This window comes from Anolis carolinensis, chromosome 3, assembly GCF_035594765.1.
Source record: "Anolis carolinensis isolate JA03-04 chromosome 3, rAnoCar3.1.pri, whole genome shotgun sequence".
NCBI classification, from domain to species: Eukaryota; Metazoa; Chordata; class Lepidosauria; order Squamata; family Dactyloidae; genus Anolis; species Anolis carolinensis.
Genome location: NC_085843.1, coordinates 243,407,726 through 243,430,281, shown reverse-complemented (window position 1 = coordinate 243,430,281; position 22,556 = coordinate 243,407,726). Strand labels below are relative to the sequence as shown.

The window sequence follows — 22,556 nt, the reverse complement described above, 5'->3', positions numbered from 1 at the left end:
TATTGATCAAAAGGAATTTTTCAGCTAAGTGAAACTGTGAGGAGAAATCCGTCAGAGTATGCATTTCTTCACTTGTCAGGGTTTGGCTTCACTTGGCTCTTACGCTAGCTGGGCTGCTCTGGGGAATACCCTAGCAATCCTGCTTTGACCCCAAGAGGTAATAATGCAAAACCACTTCACCTATTAGTCTCTTCGGAATAAATGTTTCTGCCGCTTTAATGCAAGGAAGTGAATGCTAAGTTCTGTCATCTTTTGAGGTGAGATTGACCCAAATGAACTGCACCCTGTTTGTTCTCATCCCTGCTGCAGTTTTCGCAGCTGTTTCTCCTTCCTTTGGCCCATCTCCGGCAGGAGAACAGGGCATGGCTTGTTCTGCCTTCCTTCTTAGACCCCTTTTTAAAATGTTTTAAAATGAAATAAGTATGAGATGTGCCTTGCTGGGTTAGTCCTTCCTGGATTCCTCCATAGCCTTTGCATTCTTTATATTCATCTGTGGAAGGACATGCAAGAGAACAGCCTTTGGGAATAGTAGTCTTCCATTTTCCAATATATCTCACAACTTCTGAGGATGCCTGCCATAGATGTGGGCGAAACGTCAGGAGAGAATGTTTCTAGAACATGACCATACAGCCCGGAAAACTCACAACAACCCTGTGATTCCAGCTATGAAAGCCTTCGACTACACAGTCCTCCATTTATTTGCACAAAGCCAACGCCAAAGAAGGTGGCTTTATTTCAAATCACTGGATTGTTGACCTTCATTTTCACCATGTCTGTTTTTTTCTTTGCTCATGTCTAGGTAAACAACAACGGAATCATCTCCTTTTTGAAAGAAGTGTCTCAGTTTACACCAGTGGCATTCCCTATCTCCAATGACCGACGGGTGGTTGCAGCCTTCTGGGCAGATGTAGACAATCGGCGTGCTGGACAAGTGTATTACCGGGAAACCAAGGACAAGGCCATCTTGGAACGGGCCACTAAGGACATCTGGCAATATTTCCCAGAATTCCCAGAATTTTCTGCCCAGTGGGTATTCATAGCTACTTGGTACCAAGTCACCTTCTTTGGAGGAAATTCCCTGTCTCCAGTAAGTGTTTGGGCATGGGTATGGATGAAGAGTACCAAATGAGAGGGACTTAATGGTGATTAGTGAAGTATCATGAAGGTATTGATTGACAACCCACACAGGTCATAGCCCTGCAGATTATTAAGGACTACAGGAGTTGCAGGACAAAACATCTGGAGAGTAATTGGTTACTTTACCCTTATGAAACACCATATTGTATTATTTATGGCTGAGTGAGATCCTGCTATAAAGTGTAGTGTATCTCTAATGTAGCTGCCCAGCCTCAATTTCTTTCTGCAGTATAATTATTTAGGGCACAAAATACAAAACAATACCAGTAATAACCAAGTAATAAAGCCCCATGGCTTTAAAAATTATGAAAGCCTAAACTGGCAGACCACAATACCATATCAAAGAAGCCACAAAAAGAAGCACATAAGCAAGCAATGGCTCAGCTATTAAAAACCAAAATGCCTTTTCCAGAAATCAATATCCTCATTTTTAAAATTTCAGCTCTTTAAAGGGCAGATCCTGAGAACTCGAAAACAAATAAATAAAACCATGCTCCATGATTTCTAGAAAAAAGTGTTTTGCTTTGATAACCAATATTGCTGTAGTTCATAGTGACATGTCTTCTGGCTTTGGTGTGTGTGTTCTTCTTTTCTTTTCTTTTTCCCTTTTAGGTAAATAGCTTCCAGATTGTCCTCATCACAGATGGCATGCTTTCTTTCACTATCTTCAATTATGAGTCCATTGCCTGGACCACTGGCATGCATGCCAGCAGCGGGGGAGACTCGGCAGGCCTGGGAGGCATTGCAGCCCAGGTAGTCTCCATGATCACACCTTGCAAGCAAGTCCTCTTTCTAATACATGGCACACCTTCTTCCAGACAGTAATCCTTTATTGTTGTTACTGTACATTCTTGTCAGGATCCCAAAATAGTAAGATGGCCTTCCTTCAGCCCCATCTTTTTAGAGAATGGTCCTGTATTTCATCAAAGCAAAAACCATATAGGAAGTTTGTTATAGTCGAACTTTACATTGGCTGCTGATTCTCAGTTCCTTCCCTTCATAGACTTTAAAAAAGATTCAACCAGCAGTAGCTGCTGCTAGTACAGGTTTCCCTTGGTCTTTTCCTCCCTTTCATCCTGATGGGTTGTTTTCTTTCTTTTAACCGGTAGCTGTTCGGATGTGTGAATTTACCACTAATTGATCTGTGCCTGGCTATGGGCCACCTCTCATCTGAGTGTCTCTAGTAAGCTGGAAATTGCAGGTGTAAAGGAAATAGAAACATTTTGAGTCCCAGAAATTCAGAAGTGCAGATTTTTATGAGTGTAAACAGAGCAAGTAACCACATGCTTTGGATACTGTACAGTACTTCAGGAACACCCTGCCCCGATCCAGCCAAAAAGGAGGCAGGGGAGAGAGAGGAAGTTGAAAAGTTTTCACCAGGCATCGGCTTATGACCAAGTTTTTTGTGAGAACGTGCTCCTGCAGCTCTCAAGGCGATGGAGTGGCTCGGCACGAGCTTTGCTCAGCTCAGCATGGCAAAGGCTGCTGCTGCTTGGCTGGAGCTTAGCAGAGCTGTGCTCGTTTCGCGGAAAGGAGTGTGGGAGAGTCCAAGATTCCCTTGGATTTACCCTGTGCCGATGAATGGGGATGAAAATAGGCTCAGCAATTCTGTGTGTTTTCCAGCAAGTGAGTCATGGATATTGTGGGGATTGCTGCTGAGCCATTACAGTGCCAAGAGCCATTTCGGAGAAGAGTTGCAATAACGCAGGCCATCTGATCCCCCCCCTTCCCTTCTCTCCCTTTTTTTAAACTTTTAATGCTGACAGATCAGCATGGGTCATAGCCAAAGTTTTTAATCACAAATGTCATACAAAACATTGTGACATGCCTTCTAGGATGCAAGGCTGCTCAGTTTTTGCTTGTGCAGCTACAGCAGCTGAAATGGAGGTTCGAGAAGGGAATAAAAGTGCTTGTCCCTAAGCAGCTTTGCACATAAGCTTTCACAAGTCAGTGGCCCATGAATGCATTCTTGAAGTGTCATCCAACTTTAATAATTTGTGGCCAAGTAGAAATAAAGAACCAGCTTCTGTAAAGCTTTCTTACATGATTACAAAGATATTACAAGTGACCCAGCAGATGATTATTTTACAAAGCTGCATAAGTAAAATGCATTCTCAATGTATTTAATATATTTGCAATCCACCTTTTCCCTAACTTCTCTGAGATCTGGGTGCCAACAGACCCAAACCCTGGAGAAGTTACTTTTTTAGGTGACTGCTCTCATAACTCCCCCTCTCCAGCTAGCTAGTTGAGTTGAAATTCTCCAAAATAACTTTTCCAGAATCTGCACATTTGTTGCATCATGTGGCTGCAGACCCTGAAGAGTAGAGAATAATTGAGGAAAAGTATCCAGAGCCTTGAAAGAATCTTTGCAGAGACTCCAAAGCAATGTCCTCTTATCTTCATCTTGAAATCTACCACCCCAGTCAAAGATTGGAAGTACTATAGTACTGGGACTGCAATATCTCTTGTCCAAAGTACTAACCCTTCAAGTGGAGGAGTGATGGTATCGATCAGCCATAAGCAAATTGGGGGGAAGTCTGATGCTTCCCTTGCTTATGTTCTTGTAGTCCATTCCTCTGCTGGGCACTGAGGCATGGAGGAAGAAAGAAGTCCCTTGCCTTTCCCCACACTGCCCTGTTTCTTCCCTCCAATGAGAGCTTTCACTCTCTGCCCTTGTCTTCCTAGGCAGGTTTCAATGCCGGTGATGGAAAACGATATTTTAACATCCCTGGATCCCGTACTGATGACATTGTCGACGTGGAGATGACGACAAATGTGGGTATCCCCGGGCGCTGGGTGTTCAGAATCGATGATGCCCAGGTGCAAGTGGGGGGCTGCAACAACACAAGTAAGAGGACAGCAGTTAGGTTTATTTTACCAAACCGATTCTTCCAGCCCTTCTCTTTGTCCTTATGCAGAGTAGCAGCCTATGCAGTGGGGAAATGTTGAGTGTGGCAAGGGAACCACTGACATCTTTGCTCCTGTCCATGGATGCAGTGTGAGCAGAGCATGGGGCACATGGAGGCACAATCAATATGCAAGCTGCACATTGTGGGGAGGGGATGATGTGCTTCTGGACAGAGACTCAGTCTCTAATTGGGGAGCCATGATCTATTCAGCCCCTGCCAGTTAAGGGATCTTTAGATATAACAGAATGAAACAAGTTTAAAAAAAAACTCGTAGAGCGTTTTGAAGTGAATGGGATTCATGGTGTCTGTGCTTTATAAAAAAAGTGTCTCAAGACATAGGACTGCAAACTTTAACAGCAGAATAATCAGTTGAATAAAGTTGACTGATGGTGGAGAACAATGCTATCATCCTGTGCCTGCCTACTCAGAAGTAAACCCCACCAAGATCAGTGGTGATTTATTTATAAATATATGTTTATAAGAGTGCAATCTACTTTTAATGAATAAAGGAAAGTGTCATTTGAATTAAGCTTATCTTATGTTTTGTGTTTCAGGCGGTTTTGGTTCTTGTGTGTTGCCATAATCAGGAATGAAAAAGTAAACATGAAGTGTTACCTTTGTTGACAGCAGCTGTAAATAACAATGTTTATTTAAATCGTATCTCTTAATGCAGCTTTTCTGGGAGTTTAGATTTATTTAAATAGCTCAGCAAACTAAGTAGTCATCTGAAAAGCAGATTAGTCATCTATTAAAAAGGAAAGAAGTCTTTAATTGGCTGACAACTTGAATTCATACAGTATTTTCCCCTAAGGAGCTCAACTTTGCAATGTGGACAGTATCTTGTTTTGGAGAACAGTATTTTGGGAGTTCACTTACAATCCATATGCAGCTGTGCGGCTCTGAGAGATAACTTGGACTGAAGCCTTTGCTTTCCCAAGTACCTTCAGCCCTGCCCATCTAGGAAATAAATTACACATTGCCAAAGAGTTTTTTTTAAGAAAGCAAAAGAAGAGGAATTATTACATATAGAAATTCAATGTTCCGTATCTGTGTAGAGCAGGGATGTAGAGTACCTACTATGTGCCTTCTCAGCCTATTATCCAGAAGCCAGTTATTTGTTGCCAACTCAAAAGCTTTAATAATCTATTATGTGAATTTTGATCTTTTAAACTACGCTTGGACTGACCAGTTTTCAAGAAGCAGTATTCTTTGCAAAGTAGTGTGTCATGGAATAAATTGCTTCTCTTGGAAGTGCTTCTTTTGGAAGTCTCTAGGAGCAGCAATTTTAAATGGTTTTCAGTAGGCACATGCACAATTTATCTTTCAAAAGCTTTATTTTGTTTGTCTTTCTGTTAGCAGTCTATGTTGGTTGAAGTAGGACTCTGGAAGACAGAGTTCCAATCCCTACTCAGCCATGTAGAGCTATTGGGTGATTTTGGGCAAGTCATGTTCTCTCGGAGGAAGGCAATGCCAAACCCACTTTGAACAAAACATGTTATAAAAACTGCATTGTTCTTGTGTTCAAGTTGTTTCAAACTTATGTGACCTCAAGGACATATGTGGTTTTCTTGATGAGATTTCTTCAGAGGGGGTTTAAATAAAGATACATGCTTTAAAAGTTCTCCAGACTCCAAACTAATTGACCTAACTCTTGAGTACTGGGCTTGCCATGAAAATATTTCAATGTAACCAGAACGTCTATGGTTATGCAGCTCAAAGTGACCAGAGATGGCTGAAACTGTTGTTTGTAGGAATATTATTCATAAGATATTTGTACAAAGAAATGTTGATATAATTATATAAAAGGTTGCTTTATGGAAAACTGTTTGTCTAGAAGCTAAGTGAGAATTCGTTGTCCTGTGATTATTATATCACAAGTCCTTTAGAGAACAGATAACACCAGTGGTTTGGACAGGTAAAAGTAAAAAAAAATTCAAAAGAGTTGTCAATTGGTTTGGTTTGGTTTTTTTGTGGGGGTTTTTTTTGTTTGTTTGTTTGTTTGTTTGTTTTGGCCTGGCTAAAATGCAGAAAGTCTAAGTTGAACTGCATGGTTTAAAAAATAATATAGCACTTCTGCTCATGAACTCAGTGAGTTGATTCTAAGCCAAATGAGCTGAATTCCTGATAAACAGCTTAGATTGGGACAGTCTATTATCACTGTTGTTGCAATGTATTCTAAGAGTTCTCTCTGCCATCCTCTACTAAAGAGGGGACTTGCTTCTTTTTCCAGCTTCAGTGTGCCTGACACTTCGCCCTTGTCTAAATGGAGGAAAGTGCATTGAGGACTGTGTCACTGGGAATCCCTCCTATTCCTGCTCTTGTCTGGCTGGCTTCACTGGAAAACGATGCCATATTGGTGAGCTTTGTGCCTGATTTTTTCCAAGTGAAGAATCCCAGTCATGTAAGATATCTTTGTTGAGTACTGGAGGTCCTCAGTCTAACATTTCCAGTTCTGAAGAGCTTGGGCAAGAGGTCCAGGAATGTCCTCTGTGTTAGAGCTGGAGAATCATGGACTTCAAAGTATACTATGTTTCATGAAATATAAAGATGCTTCCCTACAGTCATCGTTTTTATATAGTCCATTTTTTTCAGATGTGGATGAATGTGCTTCAAACCCATGTAAAAACAAAGGCACCTGTACTGATGGGATCAACAGCTTCAGTTGTCAGTGTCCACCAGGATTTAAAGGAGCTGCATGTGAAATTGGTGAGAAGCATTGTGTTAAGGGCACAACTTATGGGTAGGTTTAGGTGATTATAAAGGTTTTCCTGTATCATCACGTCTACATTACAGCTGTAGTTAGGTTATGAAGAATGGGGATGCATGACTGCCTCCTGTCTTCAACACATCCTTTCAGAAGATAGTGGGGAAGAAATATCTTAATGCAGATGGTTAAGGTGACAAATTTTAGTTGTTTGTGACAAGTATTATCACCTGTGAAGAGATGGTAGAGTTATGTTGCTTATAAAGAAAATTGTGCCAAGAGAAACTCAGAAGCAGCCCATTCCCATGAGTGTTATTGTTATTTCTGGCATGTAAAGTTATATGCATGTTGAGGGGCCAGGAAAGTGTGATGTGGATGTTGAAAGACCTGTATCTCAACCGTGCAAGAAGTATACATGATGTACGTTTATACCAACAGAATACCGATGTCTGTTTATCCTAATTTAATCTTCCTTCCTTTCTGAAATATTGTAGAGGAGTCTCCATGTGAAGTCAAAGAATGCCACAATGGTGGAGAATGCCAGGCCACAAACAGAACAGCTGTGTGCATTTGCCAGCCAGGTTATGCTGGAGAAGACTGTGAAATAGGTAAGTGAACATTGAGCATGTGTAGGAAAGATAACTAGAAATGTAGATCAAAAGCAGAATTGGAAGGTATTCCAAGGCAAGGCAATGGGATTCTGTTAGTACATGTTGTTAATAATAGGTGAACCATATCATTGAAATCCAGAAGTCTGAATACATGTCTATATTTGTGCATGTATGGTAATGTTCAGCCTAGACTGTGTAGAAACTGTTGGTGATTTCTGTTTTTATCATATGTACTCATATATAATTTGGAGCCTCAGGTGGCGCATTGGGTTAAACCCTTGTGCCAGCAGGATTGCTGACCAACAGGTCAGAGGTTCGAATCTGGGGAGAGCGGGTGAGCTCACTCTGTCAGCTCCGGCTCCCCATGCGGGGACATGAGAGAAGCCTCCCACAAGGATGGTAAAACATCAAAACATCTGGGCGTCCCCGGACAACGTCCTTGCAGACGGCCAAGTCTATCACACCAGTAGCGATTTACAGTTGCTCAAGTCTCTCCTGACACGGAAAAAAAAATGTATAATTTGACCTCATGTATGTCGAGGGCAGAGTTGGGGACCGAAATTATGGATTTTGGTATGACTTGGGGATAAGAGGGGAAAGCTGCCCCCAGCCCACACATTCAAAAGGTTCTTTTGCCACTCTCCCTAAAGAAGGGGATGGCATTTATTTTTTTAAAAGGATTCATTAAGAAGAACCTAAATGAAGGACTGACTGCTTCTCCTCTCTTGGCACTCTTTCGAAGGGAAGTGCCCAGAAGCCGTCACTGGCGTCATCACCACTTCCCCACCCAGACAGTAAGAAATGCTAGCAGTGGCACTGCAGTGGTTTAAGTTTGAGAGCTTCATGACATCTTATGGAAACAAATTCCACTGTGTTAAATAAATATTTCCTCTTACCAAAGCATATAGTTCAGTCCTTGGGAGTGACAACCTTTAAATGTGCATAAACAGTGGCTTTTGTCCCTGGCTAGGCTCACAGCCTTTTTCAAGACTTGATCATTTTGTTATTTGCTTTGCAGACATAAATGAATGCGAGTCCAACCCATGCCTGAATGGTGGGCGATGCATGGACCTGGTGGACAATTTCACGTGTGTGTGTGTGCCGCCATTCACAGGACAGCGTTGTGAAACAGGTGCCCTGATTTCATAACTGCATGGCAACGCCTTCCTCCTCACATAGCTAGACGACTTTCTCTCTCTGCCTCGCTCTCTCTGCTCTCATACGTAATTATCCTTCAGACTTCCTATATAAGCCCAGCCCTGTACCTGTTGTGTCTGATTATGTGGCTGCATTGGGCTCTACTGAGGCTCCCGACTCTTCTTGCTTTAGATCCTACAGCCTGTGAGGGCAGGAGCTGCAGGAACCGGCAGACATGTAACTATATCCGCCCCGGGCGCTACATCTGCACATGCTCTCCAGGCTACTATGGGAACAACTGTCAATATGGTAAGCAGGACAACCACACATCCATGGATATGGAGATTTCATTTGATTAAAAGGATCTCTCTAGGCATTTCTAGCTCCTCCGTGCAATTTGGCAGTCAGAAGGTGATGCTAGAGAACCTAAAAAAATGTGGGAGGTGTTCCCTCAGATATACCACTGGGTTTTTAATTTGCATTTTCCCCACTTTTGTGGAACTCCTGAGACCTTAACCTCAGTGAATGTGGAGAGCTCATTGTAGTTATCTTCTGAATTTTCCAATGCTATTCGGTGCTCAAAAATTGTGTATTTGAAATAGCTGGATGCAAAAATCCATGTTAGGGGAACATGCATAAATGACAATTTCTATGTAGTTTTTTAAAAATAAAATGCGGAAATTAAACATAATGGACTTTTGACTGAATACGTGTAAAAAGACATGCACCACAAATTGAGTAATTCACTTATTCTTACCCTGCAGCTACCCAGAGAGACATATAGTGATGCTGTTTGATCACTTATGCCTTGTGAGGTTTATCTTTTAATTGTTCATTTTGAATAAGTTTTCCTGATATAAATCTAACCATCTAAGTGGCAATTTGCACAAATAAATACATTTCAGACAAATGTAATCAGGAAACAAGGCCCTCCAAAAGCATTAATGTTATTTGAATTTATTTGTAATGAGAAATCAAGCCTAAAAGCTGTATTTGTACAAAATTATGCGTATGGTGGGGGAGCATAAAATGTAACAATGCTATTGTACCATGTTAATTGTTTTTATTATAAAATAAAGAGTTTATTTAACCAGAGTCCCTGACCACTTGTGTTGGTCTTGGAAAGCATTTAACTTGCCCACTTCATCCATTGACAGGTTTTATGTGACTTTCAAATTTCTTCTTTACTGAGATAAATAGTTATCTATCAGTTGTTTACCTTCATCCCTTAGGCTAAGACGCTATGCATCATGCCTGAATGCATTATTCTCTTCTTGTCACTTGAGCAACAGGGGAATTGTTACTTGTTTATGGTATCATTCATAACTTGCCTTTTGGCCCAGCGCAGCTTGCAGGTATATAAAATCCAGGGACAATATACAGTTTAAAAATAAAGAATTTAAAAGCAAAAAAATTGGAATGTAATCAATTAACAGAAGATTTAGAACACCAAAAATTTAAGATAGAGGTATGTCATCATCAAGCAGCAGGAGGACTAAGCATCAGTTTGTCGAAAGAGGTTATCAACTGAATTTCCTTAGAAAGTTTCATACTCTGCGTACTACAGTTAAGAAGTCCTTGCTCTACTTCCCAGGCATCTATAATTCTGCAGTAGAATGGAGTATAAAGTTTCAAATGACAAACAACATGTGCAGGCAAGTTCATGATGAAGATTCTTCAGCTAGTATGTGCACACTGAAGATACTCAGTTTAGTCGTAAGGTTGCCATTATAAGAAAATTTCTAATCTATGTCCTTTGTGAAGAAGGCATCCTTGGCATCAGACCAGATTGTTCTCAGAAATATTAAAAGTGTGTGAGGGCGTGTCACTCTAATGATTAGTAGGGACTTTGTGGGCCACTGCATAATGTATATGAAGGCCAAAATGATATGACATGATGCTCTTGGATTACAAAGACCAGTAACCTTTCCCTTATCCTCCTTGAGAACAAACATTCATGTATCTGAATACTCTTTATTAAGTTCAGTTGGTCTTATTTGTTTGTGCTGAAGAAACATGGCTCTTTTCCCTCTTTCCTTATGCCAGACATCTTTCAATAATATTTTGTAGGTGGGCCAAGAATGTCTGGTGCGTGTATCTCCAATCCATGCCAGAATGAGGGCATTTGCCTTGAAACCAGCCAAGGTTATGTATGTGAATGTACTGAAGAATATGGAGGCACAGATTGCAGAGACAGTAAGTACTAGATTCCAAGGGCAAAGCAAACTTCATGAGACTTTCAATCATATGAAAGTTTCCCTTGAGTTTTAGGTTGCAGTTGTGCTATTTAATATCTTTTTTAAAAATCACAGTAACTATTTGAGGTTTTCTACTGCTTGAAATGGAAAAATGCAATTCCATGCCTTCCGTCTTGTTCCAAGGGCTCCTTCTTGAGAGTCGACTGCTATGGGCAGGTGGACTGGGAATTTGCCAGTGCTACAGTGGTGCAAACTACTTCACAAGATAACTCACACACACTTCCTTACTATGAGAAACTTTCAGAGCCAGACTTTGGAGGGCTGTCTAACTCTGTAGAGTAGTGGTTCTCAGCCTGTGGGTCCCCAGCTGTTTTGGCCTACAACTCCCAGAAATCCTTGCTAGTTTACCAGCTGTTAGGATATCTGGGAGTTGAAGGCCAAGACATCTGGGGACCCACAGGTTGAGATCCACTGCTGTAGAGCCATACACCAGTCAGTAAGACAGCCTAAAGCAGTGGTGTTGGCCCTCCTGGCATGAGAAAATTGTTAATTGTGACTCTTTTTGCAATAGAAGTCAAATAGCAACGGTAGTCTAGAGTATCAGTATGCAAAGGAATCTTGTGTCATCTTAGAGCAGGCCTGCACAACTTGTGGCCCTCCAGGTGTTGGACTTCAGCTCCCAGAATTCCTGGCCATTGGAATAGCTGGCTAGAGCTTCTGGGAGTTTGAGGCCCAAACACCTGGAGGGCCACACGTTGTGTAGGCTTGCCTTAGAGACTAATTAAGCAAACAAAGTTGGTAGCATAAGCTTTTGTAGACTAAGTCTACATTTGAGCAAGTAGATTTCATCTTCATGCAGTGTTACCTGAGATGAGGACCTTACCCTTTTTAATGGCAGACACCACCATAAACATTCAGATGAGTTTGGGGAAATCATTATTTCTTAACACCAGCATCCTCTCCAAGCTAGTTTTTATTCTAATGGGGATTTGCTACAGGTATTCATATTTTCCACTGTCACACATAGACTCAAAGAGATTATTTTCTTGAGAAATAGCATATATTTCTTTTCACTTTGTGCAAATGTGCAGTTCATGTTCAGCTTCTCATAGTAGCTTTGGAGTTTGTTGTTAGCAAAGTAACTAAATTCTCACTGAAGATACTCCCATAATAGAGCCCTGGTGTAACTCAGACCTAAATTTTGGGTTGTATGATTATTTGCATGCAGTAATTCTGACATTGTAATGACACCACCAAATTACCCAGATGGGTGTGTGGAGCGATTCTTACTATGAATCCTCAGTGTCTGACAACATAATTACTTGTAGTTTGGAATATAGGTTCACAATATTTTAGTGCAAAGAGAACTGGGATTTTGGAAAGTGACAAGAATACTGTATCAGCTGATACTGCAAAATGTGGAAAATTGTAATTTTCAACATTTTAAGGGAGGTCCTGGAATAAGGCAGAAAGCCATACTCTGTACTGCAAGCAAACAAACTGTACAAGGCAACACTAAGCAGAACCATGTTGTTACAAGCTCTCATTCTGATACAGTTTATACAAAAATCTTTCCTCACACTATACAGATGAGTGTTAGATCATCCCCATTTTAGAGATCTAATTCATCCCATGTGCCCAGGTGGCACTGCCTTTAATGGAGGTTCTCCTATGCAATCCTCATCTACAGTATTAAGGGAGCTGTAATGTCTCCATCTTCTTACTGCACCTTCATCTTCTGTTCTCCCTGTTCCCAACCCTCATCAGCCCCCCATTCGTCCTTTTGCTCTCTTCCTACCCCATGCTAGGAAACACTGGCTCATGTCATTCTGCAGAGAGAGGGGGAGAGAAATGGGTTGAGCGTGAGGTACCGCTTTTAAAAAGAAACAGCAAGGCTCATTAGAGTTGTTGAACAGAGCACAGATATGACCACAAGGGAGCCTTTGATAGGTGGAGCTTGATGACTCCAGTGGGGAGCAGCGGCTGGTTTATAATTTGCAGCCTCCTGGGTGTTAATTAAGGTAAATATCTGAGGTCATGAGAAAAGGGAGTAAAGGTTCTGTCACCACAGCGCTCCTAGCCAAACTTAATCCAGATCCCTCCCTACAGCAACTTGAACAGTACTGTGTTGGTTATTGGCCGGGGGGGGGGGGGGGGTAGTGGAGGCCTCCGTAGCCCTTCTAGTACAGATGAGCCTAATTAGTCTCCTCACTTCACCTTCATCTCTTTGCCTTTTCTTTTTTTTGCAGAAATCTCTGAGGACTGTGAGTGTCGAAATGGGGGAAAGTGTCTAGATGGAAACATTACTATATGCCAGTGCCCACCTGGATATTTTGGTCCTCTCTGTGAATTTGGTAAGAATAAAGTTTTTCTGGTTTTTACAAATCTTTGGTTATATTCCTTTAACTCTTTCTGTGTGTCTGAAGTAAGGAATGCTGCTTTTGTGTGCCTTCAGTTTGTTTTTTACTTACGGCAATCTGCAAATGATGGTATCACATGATTTTCCTGGCAATATTTGTTCAGGGGAGGTTTGCCATTGCCTTCCCCTGAGGTTGAGCATATGTGATTTGCCCAGGGTTGCCCAGTGGGTTTTCATGGTTGAGCAGGGATTTCATTCTTGGTCTCTCAATATCCTAGTCCAGTGACTCCCAACCTTTGGTTCTCCAGGTGTTTTGGAATTTGGCTCCCACAATTCCTAACAGCTGGTAAGCTGACTGGGGTTTCTGGGAGTTGAAATCCAAAGCAACTGGAGGACCAAAAATTGAGAATCACCATCCTGTTCTGACACTCAAACCACTGCAACGTGCTGGCTCCAACTCCATATAAGCTTGCCATAAGAAATCTGTGAAGCTTTCAGACTTCAGAACAACAATAACTGTCAGTTGTGTGTCCACAAGTGGCATTGCCCATGCTATTACTAAGATTGCAGCACAGTGATTCCTTCCTATTTCTCCCAGGCAATCCAGCAATGGTAATGGGGTTAAACTCAGCAAGGATGAGCTGTATGATAAACACCCTACATTGCCATGGAGTGCTTCTCTGGTGAAACACTTTCTGCCAGTCTCCATGTGCAGCTTGTAATGCTTGAATTAACCCTTGTATTAAGTTGAATGGTGTTCTGTTGGTGGGAGCAACCTCATAAAACATGTGCCAAGTATTAACTTTGTAAGTTACATACACCCATTACTGAGACCAGCTAAGCAGCTTCCTCTATATGCCAGAGAAGGAGGGAGTCTGTTTCAACAAGAACTTTCAAATATTCAATGAATGCTAGCCACAGTATTCATTTTCCTGTGCATCTTTAATTTTCTTATGTAAACAATGATGGCTAGAGGTTTGATCCCACTTTATGGCATTCAAATGGTGTTATGCAACTCCTGTCAGTCATAACTGACATAGTGAATAGTGAGTGATGATATGAGTTTCAGTTCAACACATTTGGAGGGCAAGAGTTTACCCATGTCTGATTCAGGTTGTAACAATGTTCATTTCTATAAAACATGTTTCTATCATAGGGCATTGCCTTTTCTATATCTCATTTTCCCTGTTACTACAGAAGTGACTGCTACGCCTTGCAATATGAACACCCAATGTCCAGATGGAGGCTACTGCATGGAATATGGCGGCAGTTACCTTTGCGTGTGTCATACGGATTATGGGACCAACCACAGTAAGTAGGACAGGAAGCCCAGAAACAACAGAATGTACTTTGGATAAGAAATGGCAGGAAACCCTATATCAAAGTCACATTTGATTTCTTAGCATGGAATATGCATGGTGCTGCACCATTAAAAGTAAAGGCCAATAGAAGTCAAGTTCAGGAAATATAATGCCACTGAAAGAATATAGTTCAAATGAAAGAAGGATGTTACATATGACAGGAAAGTGTGGGAACGAAGTATGATGAAACCAGTTCAAAATTACCCTCCAAAATAATTCCCAGCTTTGAAGGAGGATCAAAGGTGAAGAAAAGGCATTTAACATTCCTTCACTATCTGTTCCCATCCTACCAATAATCAGCCCATCCCACTCCCATTTGCTGGTGATTTTAAAAGACTTTATCACATCTAGAAAGACGTGGGACATCCTGGGAATTATGGAGTTTCAACATATTGGGCCAAAAACATCAAGTATCAGGCAGTAAATGCTCCCATTAAATATATAGGCTTGTGGACCTTTGGTCTTCTTCATTCAAACCTATGTGCCCCTTTCCCCCATGTTATTTTATTGAGCTGCTTTCCTTGGGGTAGGTAGGGTTTTCTATTTAGCATTAGCGAATGTGAGGCCATGTTTGCTTTTGCAGCTGAGCCACCCTCTCCTTGTGACTCGGAGCCTTGCCTGAATGGTGGATCGTGCGATGCTCAGGAAGACTCTTACACTTGTGAATGTACCCGAGGCTTTGTCGGGAGGCACTGTGAGAAAGGTACGTGGCCACTATCTCATCCAGTGTCCTTTTTTCCACAGTGACTCATCAGAGTTTCAAGGGAGCATACTAGCAAAGCATGAAGTCCATAGACCTTCCTTGCTGTTTCTTCTGAGCAGAGGGGTAGCTGGCAACAGTAAATGGGTCTTGTCTGTGTTGTGTGCATTGCAAATTCATTTCTCTGGGCAGTGGTTGAGGGTAAAAGTTTGAGTGGTGGAGAGATTGAAGGAGCATTGAATAGCACACCTCCTTCCATTTAGTTCTAAATCATGAAAGTTTTGTCTCAAAATTGTGTTTATTACATATTGTCACTTTTCTGTTCTCAGCAAGGCCAAAGCTGTGCAGCTCTGGCCCTTGCCGCAATGGAGGGACATGTAAGGAATCCGATGGTGAATACCACTGTACCTGCCCTTACCGGTTCACAGGAAAACATTGTGAGATAGGTATGTCCAGCAGATTGGACTGGATGGAAGGGGTTGGACTGAATGGCCTTTGCAGTCTCTTTGATTCTATGTAATGTCTTTGGAGTATTTATAAGGTAACCTTGATTTTCTGTACTTCCAGGTAAACCTGATCCCTGTGCCTCTGGGCCTTGTCAAAATGGAGGCACCTGCTTCCATTATATTGGCAAATACAAGTGTGACTGCCTCCCAGGGTATGCTGGACGGCACTGCGAGATAGGTATGGAATGGGAAGGATTCCATTCATTGCCCCAAATGGTTGACCTTTCAGTCCTTTAGACCTTTTAGATGTGCACCTCTCCAGACTCTGTTGCAATATAATTCCCATCCGTTGATGAAAGAGGCTCAATGGGAGATGTAGTTTAAGTGCAGTTGGATGTTCACAAATTCTTTATCTCTGATCCTGAGGTCCACAATTTCTTTCCAAAGTTGAAGTTACAATCTTAAATGTTAGATTGTTTTCCACTGTAGAGATTTTTTTAATAACAAAAAGTATGATCTAAAATGCAGTTGGCCCTTAATATCCATGGATTCTTTATCCACAGATTCAACCATGCACAACTTGAAAATATTCCAAACAAATTCCATAAAGCAAACTTTGATTTTGCTATTTTATATGGGGATACCATTTTACTATGCCTTTGTATATAATGAGACTTCAGCATTGATGGATGTTGGTATCATGGATGTTGGTGGGGTTCTGGAACTAACTTCAGAAGATACCCAGCCTTAGCATGGACTAGATTTATCCTGGATATCAATCAGAAATATTGCTGTTATTGAGGTTCTGAATGCATAGTTATTCTAAATGAGAATAGCCTAAAATAGTTCACAATGGAATTATGTCTCAGGTATCTATAATGTCTGTTTAAAATTCTAAATGGAATTATTTAAATTACTTAATGGAATAATTGTCTGTGGTGGGGTGTGGGGTCTATTTTCTCAGCTCCTTCTCCTTGTCTCATGCGTCCATGTGAAAATGGAGGCACTTGTGAAGATCTTGGCCACAGCTATGTCTGCATATGCCCAGCTGGTTACACAGGAAGGCACTGTGAAGCAGGTAAAAAGACAGAAAATTGACAATTCAGATAAAGATATAGAAACCCATAACCATGAGAGCAGTGGTTCTCAAACTGGGATGTTTTTGGCCTTCAACTCCCAGAAATCCTAACAGCTGGTAAACTAGCTGGGATTTCTGCGAGTTGTAGGCCACAAACATCCCAGTTTGAGAACCACTGCACTAAAGCATCCCTTAGCACTGGGGAAATCTGAACCATCACATAAGATGTTGCCTCTCCTAACATAGAGATCAGAGGTTATATTCTCTTTTTAAAAAGTAGTGCTTAGCCTAATTTCCAAACTATTGATCAAGAAAAATCTGTCTAAAACATCCATGTTCCAGTGATTCAGGGACTGGCATTAAAACATATGCAAGGTGGGCAGCAGCTCAGAGGCTGGGGCCTTTCACCAGAGTTGCTTCTTCCACAAAAAGCAGGAATAGAGACTCTATCTTCATGAATACATGTGCTGCAAACTGAACTTGATGCTTCAGCAATTATATTGAAGGGTGTGGGTGCCAACCACTTAATCATAGGTATTGGAAAAGCAGTTTTAGAATAGGAAACTGTTCAAGGCAGGATGAAACATAATCAATTTTCAAACATAATTCAGCAAGTTGCTTGCACCAAAGCAAATGTACCCATGTGCTATGTTGCAGAAACAGGTTCCTGTCCTCCCCACTGGACTGATCAGCACAAAACTTTTAGTAACGTAAGTCAGGCTTACTATGCAGTTCATAGGCACTATAATTTTAGCTCTTCACAACTCTTCCTAATTCACACCTCATTTTTCCATTTAGAAGTAGACTGTGGCAGGCCCAATGAGGTGAAGCATTCTCGTGTGACATTCAACTCAACTAAGATGGGTTCTCTGGCAGAATATCGGTGTGATCTTGGCTATACATTGAGTTCTCAGAACAATCCGAGGTTGTGCAGAGCGCAGGGTGCCTGGAGTGACCCTCCACAGTGTAATGGTAATTCATGTTGTTTGTATGGTGAAGGAGATACTTGAATACACTTATTAGGAACCAGTCATGCTATTAAACATGATGGGATGTCTTTCTTTGGCAGCTGAATCTGGGTGTCATGAAAGTGCTACAAATTGTTATTTATTTAAGTTCTACTGGAGCATTGTGAGATTTTCTGTTGCAGGTGCCCAAATAATGTGCCTGGTTTGGAGTACTATGGATGTGGAATTGGCATCATTTAATTGTTTTCATTATTTGTAAAACTTATTGCTATCTACTCTGACTGGCAGCAGAGTCACATAAAGAGCCTTTTCTAGTCCCACCTTGGGTTGTCAAAGACTGAACCTAGGACGTGCTGCCAGCAGAGCCGCCAGTTGGTCTGATCCTGAGCTTGGTGTAGAGAATGGAATTGCATTCCCTATTTTCTCTTACCAACTACATTTCTTTCTCCATCCTGGGGTGGGGGTAGTTGGTTCTAAAAATGCACCAATTCTGAAATGCAGGCTGTGGATGTCTTCATACTTTTTGACTATAACAATAGGCAGGTAGGGTGAGGTAGCCTTCTTTCAGAACTTTCCCAAAGCCCTGAGTAGGTTTACACTCAACATATAAAGAAGAGACCATAGTAGTGTTTCTGCTCCACTTCTTTTTCACCATCATCTATTTATAAAGAGCAACAGAAGTGAGGAGGAAAGAGTGAGTGGGTCTAGCATGCTCCCTCTTTGCAGTTTTAGTAAGCACACTTAAATAATGACTAAATTGTGTTCCTGACTACAGATTGATGATAGCTGTCTTTCCGCCTTCTCTTACAGAAATTGATGAGTGCCAGTCTCAGCCATGCCTGAATGGGGGCTTGTGTAAGGATCGCATTGCCACTTTCCTCTGCTTGTGCAAAGGTGGCTATACAGGACATCACTGTGAGTTGGGTAAGAGAATGTACAAACATGTTTGCCAGAAAATTGGATGATATCTGCGTATATATTTTTAATTAATATATAATCATTTGAACAAATCAGAAGTGGAGCTAGGCCAGCTTGGAAAGGGGTGGTCTCCTGAACCACCAATTAATCAAAAGCAACGCAGGCTTCAAACTGGGTCCTTATGGAGAAGTACAGGGTGCTCACTACAAAGTTTCCATTGCTAGTTATTGCTTCTTAGTACCAGTTGTCAAGATCCACACACTGTGTGCTACTGGGTGAAGCGGTGGGGAGGAATAGTAGCTCCATGTTCCCATACTTTTTCCACCTACATTTTGGAAAAGTTGAAGACAAAGTGAAGAAGCAAAATGGAGAGGCAATGTCATGAGGGATGAGCAGGAAATTTACACAGAAATGGGATCTTGGGGACTGGAGAATTGATATGCAGTAATAATTTAGAGAAATCATGTAAATCTGTTTAGAGACAGGTTGTTCCATCACACCTGGCCTCAATCAATATTCTAGTTTAGAAAGGACTAGTATAATTTTAGCAAAGTCCTTCCTTCACTTGGATCATATACAGACACGGCAGTATATTTATGCAAAATGGAGACACTAAAAATCAAAGAAGCCTCATTAAAGTAGATGTCATGCCAGGTAGCATTATAACCAGCAAAATCCACCTCCAACCTAGAACTTGATTGCAGTGAACATGTTTAGAAAAGCAGTGTTTGAATGCCTAGCTTGAATTTAATATAAAAGAACAAAGAGACTAAAAATATGAAAACTTTATTGTCCAGGAAGCAAAATCATATGCTTAAGATGGTACTGCGGTTTATGCCTTATGCTTTAAGATGTGTGATTTCCTGTTATAAAAGTCTTCAATAAGAAAAGTGTGATCCAAAAATAATGAAAACATTTCAGTAAAAACAAGCAGAGCAGTCAGAATGGGCCATTATCTATCATGTTAAAACAGCAGAAACAGAAACTTACATGTCTTCAAAAGTGGTGCATGTATAACACATTGCAGGAATCCAAATAAAATGTAACCAGGGTAGCCATGGCAAATTTTTCTTATCAACTATTCCAATTGTCATCTCAAAGTAACTTGAGCAAACAAAAATAGAGCTGCACCCAAAAGGTGCAGATTTTATGTATAAGGTGGTGGGAAATCCAATCCCATTCATAACAGAATGCCAGCTCCATCGCACTATCATTCCAACTGGATCAATGCAGGAAATATATCTGTCATGTAACAATAGTTTAATTGCACTGCCTTCTTTCTCTGTAGAGTGCCTGTATCACTGGCAGCGAAATTGGCAAAAACAAGCTTTGGATGATCAGTGATCTCTTTCATGGTAGTGTTTTCTTTAAACTAGCTGAAACTGAGAAACAGAGGAAGGAAGACTGCATAACTTCCCATTATATTTATATTTTGAGATATAAAAATGGTGTTATGAGATAACAGAAATAAAGACCAAGAAAAGGAATCCTTAGTACAATTGACACAGAAAATTCATTCTTTTGAGAGGCATGGAAAGAATGGCAGGGAACACAATTGAGTGATTATCAAAGAATGGAACAATATAGATTGGGAGGAATGCCAGAATTAACAAGGTGGGGATGCCACATGACAGCACCATTAGCCAGGCTTTGCCCAATGCATTCCTTCAAATGTGTTAAGACAATTTCTAGGTCCTTCAGTGCAATTGTATGGTATGCTTTTATTGTAAGTCATTCATTTCAAAAGGGTCTGCTATTAATTCTGGTTTTGAATTTCCACTATAAGTACAGAAATGTATCCCTTGAAGATGTGGGGGTTGTACTGGTTCTCTGCCACTGCCCTACTGCCCCTCGCTGAGCGCATCCTGCCTTCCTATGGATTATCCCAAAAACAACAAAGTTCTAGCTAAGGTTTTGCTTTAGTTCTCTGTACAACCTGTTACCCAGTGCTCCGTGCTCCTGTCACTTCTGCATAAAAGAATATAGGATCAGGCTTTAAATGAGGTACTAATTGTAAAGCATCTTTCAGTGAGCAAATAGCTGGTGACTAGTCTAGTTTCCCTTGTATTGTTTTCACACCTTTTTTATTGTTTGTACAATAACAACAGAATAACAATTGTTCCATCTACTTCTCAATGGCCTCATGTGATCCTGAAGCTCGCGATGGTATAGCAGAACTACTGTGACTACAAAGGATGTAGGTTTATGTAATTTTGGAGAAGAGAATAGCACCAACAGCTTTTAAGTGATCCCATAGAAGCATAACCTTCTTACCCAATGTTATGTAGTTGCTGCTAATGTGATTGTTAGCTTTCTGCCTCGGTTGTACTGTTGCAGTTATTTTAAGTGTTTGTTTCCCTTTTCTTTGTATAGAACTTGATGAATGTCGATCAGCCCCTTGCAAGAATGGTGGGACCTGCAAAGATCAGCCAGGATCTTTTAGCTGTCTTTGTCCAGAGAGCTTCATTGGAAACCAATGTGAAACAGGTGAGTGCTGAATTGATAAAGACTATTAGTCCCAGTGTTTTTGCCTGCTAAGAATTAAAATCTCCAGTATGTCACTTTTGCTGCAAAAGGTTAGCATAGCTATCCTCCTAGAAATCCTTACCTTAATATTTCCATTTCATTGGTACTGATGATCTTTCTGTTATTGGCACAGATTTTTGAAAAAGCTTCTTACTTTAAAGTTGTAATTTCAAGGCACAGTCATATAAGACTATTTTTCCCTGGAAGACAGCAGTTACGCTCCATAAGCAGTTCAGTTTTCATGGGATTCTGTTAGTCTTAAAGTCCATAGTGATAAGGTGGAATCTTTAAAAATACAGTTTGAATATCTACAATCTCAATACTTTCACATTAAAGAGGTTTTAGGCAGCAAGGTATGTTACAGTAACTGAATAATTATCTCAATGTAGACACTGGTTTTCTGTAGTGGCCAGCTATGGTTTGAGAAACTTTAATTACTGTTATTACTTTTAAGCTGCTATATATTAGTAAGACACTGCACTTTAGATAATCATATTTCCACATTATCTATTACTGGGTGAAATTATATGTCGTATCTGATAATGTTGCACCACATTCCATTTTCAGCCATCCTCCCTTTTCACACAATACCTTCTGAGGTCTTTTTTTCTATCACTCACTTTTGAGTCAGTGATCAGAAAATACCTCCAAATCTTGTCCTAGATCAGTGGTTCTCAACCTATGGGTTCACAGGTGTTTTGGCCTACAACTCCCAGAAATCCCAGCCAGTTTACCATCTGTTAGGATTTCTTGGAGTTGAAGGCCAAAACATCTGGGGAGCCACAGGTTGAGAATCACTGTCCTAGATGAAATCATGGTATTAGGTCTATTTTAGGCCCAATTAGAGTACTCATTGAATCAATGAGATCTACCTATGTGTTGATACACCTTTCATCATTTCAGTCAGTGGGTTATTGTTGAGACTAACCAACAGAATTCAGGCCATTGCCTGCAAAATTTCCTAAATTAAACAATCTGTTTGAGTGATTTTGGAATGATAGAAAACCATCCACTCCATAGAATCATAGAATAGTAGAGTTGGAAGAGACCACATGGGCCATCCAGTCCAACCCCCTGCTAAGAAGCAGGAACCCCCTGCTAAGAAGCAGGGGGTTCTCCAGTGATGGAGAATAATTCTGTGACTTTCCTAATGTTGCTGGGTTATAACTCACATTGTCCTTTGCTAGAGCTAATGGAAATCAGACTTGAACAGTACTCTTATACCGATCAGTCATGCCAATATACTTTCAGAAATAAAACATTTTCAGTAGCCACTTCATCTGGAGTCAGGAAGATTAGTTATTGCAACCAACATGCACACCCCAGCTGGAGAGGTTGTAGAAAGTGTGTGACCAGCTGCCTTGAATTTCATTCACTGATTGCATGTTCACTGATGAGATAAACATGCTGTGTGGATGGATCGAGGGCAAAGTACATAGGCAGGCATCTAAAGTAGGCAAGGGATTCTCCACCAGATGCAGATGCATCCTCTTAATTCCCT

General features: G+C 40.9%; 2 protein-coding genes across 4 annotated transcripts in view; one reads left to right on the top strand and one right to left on the bottom strand.

Annotated features, from left to right (window-relative positions):
- Nucleotides 1-22,556, top strand: part of sned1 (sushi, nidogen and EGF like domains 1) — a 69,096-nt gene that overhangs the window by 27,248 nt on the left and 19,292 nt on the right. For 2 of the 3 annotated variants that reach the window (XM_008106328.3, XM_008106327.3), the window contains exons 2-19: nt 800-1,087; nt 1,750-1,890; nt 3,826-3,988; nt 6,280-6,405; nt 6,642-6,755; nt 7,248-7,361; nt 8,383-8,496; nt 8,694-8,810; nt 10,572-10,697; nt 12,949-13,053; nt 14,256-14,369; nt 15,003-15,122; nt 15,449-15,565; nt 15,687-15,803; nt 16,530-16,643; nt 17,442-17,615; nt 18,422-18,535; nt 20,903-21,016. In XM_008106328.3, the coding sequence (XP_008104535.1) occupies nt 800-1,087; nt 1,750-1,890; nt 3,826-3,988; nt 6,280-6,405; nt 6,642-6,755; nt 7,248-7,361; nt 8,383-8,496; nt 8,694-8,810; nt 10,572-10,697; nt 12,949-13,053; nt 14,256-14,369; nt 15,003-15,122; nt 15,449-15,565; nt 15,687-15,803; nt 16,530-16,643; nt 17,442-17,615; nt 18,422-18,535; nt 20,903-21,016 (2,392 nt within the window). The remainder of the gene's footprint in view (nt 1-799; nt 1,088-1,749; nt 1,891-3,825; nt 3,989-6,279; nt 6,406-6,641; nt 6,756-7,247; nt 7,362-8,382; nt 8,497-8,693; nt 8,811-10,571; nt 10,698-12,948; nt 13,054-14,255; nt 14,370-15,002; nt 15,123-15,448; nt 15,566-15,686; nt 15,804-16,529; nt 16,644-17,441; nt 17,616-18,421; nt 18,536-20,902; nt 21,017-22,556) is intronic. The other variant, XM_062976528.1, reaches the window with a different exon arrangement.
- The window catches only part of mterf4 (mitochondrial transcription termination factor 4), a 45,330-nt gene continuing 25,873 nt past the window's right edge, over nt 3,100-22,556 (bottom strand). Inside the window, exon 5 of the transcript XR_010004704.1 lies at nt 3,100-3,974. The gene's annotated coding sequence lies outside the window, so the exon portion shown is untranslated. The remainder of the gene's footprint in view (nt 3,975-22,556) is intronic.